General features: G+C 39.7%; 1 protein-coding gene across 1 annotated transcript in view; it reads left to right on the top strand.

Moving 5' to 3' along the window:
- Positions 1–1,082: 1,082 nt before the first annotated feature.
- Positions 1,083–6,000, top strand: part of LOC141802305 (uncharacterized) — a 30,125-nt gene continuing 25,207 nt past the window's right edge. Inside the window, exons 1-8 of the mRNA XM_074685842.1 lie at positions 1,083–1,197; positions 2,701–2,856; positions 2,965–3,132; positions 3,390–3,411; positions 3,489–3,727; positions 5,232–5,387; positions 5,496–5,663; positions 5,908–5,940. Of these exons, the coding sequence (XP_074541943.1) occupies positions 1,083–1,197; positions 2,701–2,856; positions 2,965–3,132; positions 3,390–3,411; positions 3,489–3,727; positions 5,232–5,387; positions 5,496–5,663; positions 5,908–5,940 (1,057 nt within the window). The remainder of the gene's footprint in view (positions 1,198–2,700; positions 2,857–2,964; positions 3,133–3,389; positions 3,412–3,488; positions 3,728–5,231; positions 5,388–5,495; positions 5,664–5,907; positions 5,941–6,000) is intronic.

Below are 6,000 nucleotides of genomic sequence, written 5' to 3'. Positions count from 1 at the left end.
AGGGTCCCACAGACTATAGATGCTTTTAAACGGGACCTTAAGACTTATCTATTCGGAAAAGCTTTTACTTAGCTATAGACTCCCCCCTTTAATTCAAATCTTATACTGTTACGTTTTTATCTGTTGCTTTGTAGCACTTTAAGATTCTTTGAATATAAAGTGCTTTAAAAATAAAATTTATCATTATTTTTTTATTAAAAGAAGCATGGAAATTAGATAATAATAAAGGACTGGTTAAGTTTCTTGTATTAAAATGATATTTTTTTCAAAAACTTGACAAGCTACTTCACATTACCCCACTGATAATTTTTTCTAGGTAATTCAGGGTAAGTTTTGTCTTTTCATGTCTTGAGATAAGACATTTTCTGGACTCATCAGGTGACTGTGTCTCATATTAAGTCTAATAAGACAACTTGCTGTAAAAAGATAAGACAAACACTTCCTCAGATTTAACTTTAACACGTCACATGATTTCGCACGTCATGACCACAGCTAATGACTTGAAACATGAGTTGTTCTGTTGATTGTTTTCTTGAATTTGAGGTATTTATTGTTTTCCAGGAAACAAATGCTGTCAACGCATCACACATCTATGCCAGAGAAAAAAGGGAAAGTGAGTCACATTTTGATCAAAAGATTAAATACCTTAGCAGCAGTACTGTTACTGTGTCAGTGCTCTCAATAGAGGAAATGTTAATGATTAGTTAAGCTGCCTTTTTCCTGAAAAAGTGTCTAAGGATGTTTGTCTTTTGTCCATCCAGCCAGTTTACCTACCTCTGATTACACTCTTCGAGTTAGTATTACCACCTCTGACCTGGAGGCTCTGTATACAGCTTTAAACGGAATAGATTTGCCTGTAGAGATCGACAATACAACTGTAATAACCAGCCTTAACACCACAACAGGTAAAATCTCTTTTAGTTTTGTTGCTCTGTTTGCCAAAACAGGTCACAGTCTGACCCTACCAGTAACACTGACCTTGATCTTGTTCTTTCCCACAGTGTGTTCACCATCAAATGTAAGTGAATACCAGTGCACATGTCAGCAAAACTATGTTTGGTCACAAAACCTCTGTATGGAGTATGGAGCTTGTGATGACCATGTTGGTGACACCTGTCGATGCATCAGCGGACTTCCAATTGATGACCAGACATGTGAGCCTGAAACCTGTCAAGCAGGTAGGCTGCATCCCCATAAGTGAGAACTTAATAAAACCGTGCTGAAGTTTTGGGCAGATGTGAAAAATGCTGTGAATCAAAGCTGAAAGCAGCACTGATTGGGCCTCGTGCAGAGTGGTGGTGCTGTCACATTGTGCAGCAGTTGCAGAGCTTGCTGCTACCATTGATACATGTGTGTCCCACATAGACTGCACTGTAAAAAAGGAATCTTCAATCAATTGAAGTGATATAATTTTTTGAAATCAATCCAACTCAATATTTTTTAGGTAAAGTTTCGATGTATTTTTATGGATCATATCAACATGAAATTCTGCGTTGCTACAACTAAAAAAAAGAGGTAGTTGGACCAACTTAAATTAATTGCTTCAATTGGTTACACCTTAATGAATAAAGTTCTTTGAAATGAAATTCACAAGTTCAGTTAACACAATTTGATAGGTCAAATAAACTAAATATTTTAATTCCGATCAAATCAACATTTAAGTTTAATCCAACATAAAGTTTTAAGTTGTTTCAACTCAATAAACGGCAAAACTCAAAGGGAAAAACCATGGATGAGGGGGGAATGCTGTGGATATGAGACCCTGCTGCCATGGCATGGACCATATGGCTGTCTGTGCTCAACAGCATTGGCTGCTTGTCTTGACTGCCTGGCTATGCTCCACGGCAATGAAGGCTCCAATTTAAACACTCTCTCAGTAACTGTAATTTAGAAATAAGTGAAGACAAAAACTAATTTGTCATTTGTAAAAGGTAAAGTCATAACATCCAAATAGTTTCAGCAGGTAAGCAAAACAGCTTCGAACACTTGAACATGAGGGACTTGAGTTTAATTCATACATCTAGGCTTGTGAAAACTGGAAACACATCATGTGTTTTCCATTTTTCCTTAAGTCTTCAATAGGCAGATCTTTCATTCAGTCTGGTTGGGTTTAGAGATCTTGGGCTCAAAAAGGTTGGTGACCACTGGGTTAGATCCTATTTTGGTGTTGGTCTGGGCACTTGGACTTCAAAACTGTAGGTAGAAAAAAAAAAGCCCTGCGGCAGGACAATGACCCCAAACTTATGGCTGATTTCACTGGGGACTGTCTTTGGGGTAAAGATGGTGAAATCCTATAAGTGATGGTATGGCCCCTACAGGACCCTGATCTCAACATCAACCAATCTGTCAAAGTTTATGTGTCACAAAAGTATTTGAAGAAGTCAACATCCAGAGAAGAACTGTGGTTAGTTTTCCAAGATGTTTGAAACAGCCTGCCAGGTTGCTGTGTTGAAGGCAAAGTGTTCATGATATATTAATTTGACTTAGACTTCTCCTCCGTTCATTCTCTGCATTTTATATTTTTATGTCAGAAAACAAAAAGAAACCTGTCCTGGTTCATAGCATTTCATCATACCTGTCAAAGAGATAGCACATAACCAAAGTGGCCTGAGTTATCATCAAAAACATTTATGGTTGAACTTAAAAAACCTTGTGCCTGTCAACAACTCTTTTGTAAGTTGTGATCTTGTTTCTCTGCAGAACTTCTGGAAATCTCATTACTGGTTGAACTCAACATCCCAGTCCTCAGTGGAGAGGGGAATTTCATTGATTCACTTCAGCAAAATCTGAGTAACCTCAGGCTTCCCCTCACTTTAAGTCGCTCTGTGGAAGTATTGGATGTAAATGTGACAACAGGTAAGAACAAAGGCTTGTGCATTATTTTCACAGACTCTTTTGTCTGGATCCTTTTCTTTTTTGGACTGATTTTGAAGCTGGTCTTGTTGTTTCTTATGTCTGTTTCAGTGTGTACTCCAGACTCTAACGGAGATGTTAAGTGTCAGTGCACAGAGCCGTTTGCGTTTCCATGTGATCAGTGTGCCATCCATGGTGCTTGCAGTAATTCCACAGGGCAAACCTGTACATGTATAAGTAAACCTTCTGTGGATGGAGTGTTTTGTGAACCAATCACAGGTAGGCATGATGATTTTGAAACTGTTCAAACAAATATGTTGCAATGCTAGGTGGCTTTAAACAACTAGAGTTAATTTGTTAATTGTTCCACATCTCCTTTTGACTGAAGTATAAAACCGGCTGTTCATGTTTGACAGAAGAGGCCAAAAGTAGAACTATATGTGCTTTGAATGTTCATTTAAGTAAATAACATCATAAAAGATTACAAATTAATTTTATCAATTAATCTTCCATTTTGCTCTGCAGGTTCCTCTCAGTGCCTAACTTCAACCACACCAGGTAGGATTACATCTGCTTTGATTTCCATTTCCTGTTCTTAACTTTTTTCAGTTGATGTGTTTTCCAAAACTCAACAGCTACAACCACAGCAGCAGCTCCAACATCAACAACTGCTTTAACCACAACAGCTGCTCCAACTACAACAACATCAACCACAACAGCATCAACCACAACAGCTGCTCCAACTACAACGACAGCATCAACCACAACAGCTGCTCCAGCTTCAACGACAGCATCAACCACAACAGCTGCTCCAACTACAACAACACTAGTTCCAAATACTACATCAGCTCCAGCTACACCAGGTTAGAGCAAGGTTCAAGGAGGATCCACTTTTAATTTTGACTCAAAGCTAATAATAGATCCTGGTCCACTTTCGTAGTCATGTACTGACTGATGCAGACAGAGAAATCAGGAGTTCTCCGTTGTATGCAGATTATTTCTCCTCACAGTTACATATTCAGACCGACCCAGTGGGAAAGTTGACATGGATACCTCTTTAAGACATAAATCTGTGGCCCCTCATTAGTAATATAGACCTAGGGGTGTCTTGTTTCTGTGATTCATTGATTTCCAAGTTGAGATTTGGAGACACGGCAAACAGACATTGCAAACTCAAGTGTGAACAAGAAGAAAAGAAAAGTAAAAGAAAGTCAAGGAAACCAAGTCAGAAGAGGCAAAATTGGATTTACCACTTTGTACAGAGCTGTTCATTGTGGTACAGAGCACCCCTCAGGGGCTGCCACAAGCAGGTGAGGCCCCTTTAAGTCTTTAAACAGAAAAGTTGAACCAAGGCTACCTAAATTTGAGGTTACAGATCAAGTTAGCAGACATCAGCCTTTTCTCAGGGCACGGTCACACTGGCCATCCAAACCGTGCCGTGCTTAAGCACGATTACCCCCCTGTAGCGCTGTTACCCAGCGGTCACACTACCCCTATATGAACCAGACTTTAGCGGATATCACACACACACACGGCCCACCTTTGATATTGTGAAGCATCTGTTTACATGAAGTGCGATCTCATCAGAGTTAGCACCATGAGATACAGAGAAAACTGCTACAACTTTAGAGACTTTTGGACTTTTAGATAGTCATTTTCGCCCGACACAGCCTTCTAACACCCATGCTTTGTTTAAAATGACTGTCCAGAGAAACGTGCTTATGCACGGCACGGCACGGTTGGCCAGTGTGGCGGTGTCCTCAGTTCCCAAAAGGTGCTCAGAGACTTGCAAAACACAGGAAAAAGACAGGCTGTCACAACATGGGACCTGGACCTTGTGTTGATAGAAATGAAGCAGGAGTCTTTAAACCAACTGGATTCAGTGGATATCAAGTGGTTGTCAGTCCTTATAGCGGTAACTTCAGCAAAGAGGACTGATGAATCACATGGTTCGTCAATTCCAAAGAAAAACTGTTGTGTCCTTTCAGGTCATGCTGGAGATGTTCAAAGAGAAGGCAATAAAAAATAGACGAGCAACACTAGGAATTAGGGGCACAATGATGCTCGTGACCCAGTAATATGGAAGAAGTGGCACATTATGTATAAGCTCAGACAACCTCCTAGGCCCCAAGGGTTACAGTCACTGTTTATCAGTGAGATTACAAATACCTGGGTCTTTAATGCCTTGCACAGGCCACAGATTGTTATTTCTCTATCTCCTTTAACTGACCCACTGGCTCAGTTCTAGTACACCATCAATCTGCAACTGGGTGGAGAGACGGCCCTTTCACTTGGAAAACCAGGATAAGCAGATTTGACCAAATAGTATAATGAATACTTTCACCAATGCCTGTCAATAACAGTGTCTGTCTCTGCAGAACTTCTGGAAATCTCATTACTGGTTGAACTCAACATCCCAGTCCTCAGTGAAGAGGGGAATTTCATTGATTCACTTCAGCAAAATCTGAGTAACCTCAGGCTTCCCCTCACTTTAAGTCGCTCTGTGGAAGTATTGGATGTAAATGTGACAACAGGTAAGAACAAAGGCTTATGTATTATTTTCACAGACTCTTTTGACTTGATCCTTTTCTTTTTTGGACTGATTTTGAAGCTGGCCTTGTTGTTTCTTATGTCTGTTTCAGTGTGTACTCCAGAGTCTAACGGAGATGTTAAGTGTCAGTGCACGGAGCGGTTTGCGTTTCCATGTGATCAGTGTGCCACTCATGGTGCTTGCAGTAATTCCACAGGGCAAACCTGTACATGTATAAGTAAACCTTCTGTGGATGGAGTGTTTTGTGAACCAATCACTGGTAGGCATGATGATTTTGAAACTGTTCAAACAAATATGTTGAAATGCTAAGTGGCTTTAAACAACTAGTGTTAATTTGTTAATTGTTCCACATCTTCTTTTGACTAAAGTATTAAACCAGCTGTTCATGTTTGACAGAAGAGGCCAAAATTAGAACTACATGTGCTTTGAATATTTATTTGAGTAAATAACATCATAAAAGATTTTATTTAATATATCAATTAATCTTCCATTTTGCTCTGCAGGTTCCTCTCAGTGCCTAACTTCAACCACACCAGGTAGGATTACATCTGCTTTGATGTCCATTTCCTGTTCTTAACTGGTTATTTGATGTGTTC

This window comes from Halichoeres trimaculatus, unplaced genomic scaffold, assembly GCF_033239565.1.
Source record: "Halichoeres trimaculatus isolate MK-OKI-2021-1 unplaced genomic scaffold, fHalTri1.1 fHalTri1_scaffold_13, whole genome shotgun sequence".
NCBI lineage: Eukaryota > Metazoa > Chordata > Actinopteri > Labriformes > Labridae > Halichoeres > Halichoeres trimaculatus.
Note: the sequence above shows the minus strand (reverse complement) of the source record. Positions and strands in the feature narration are given on the sequence as shown.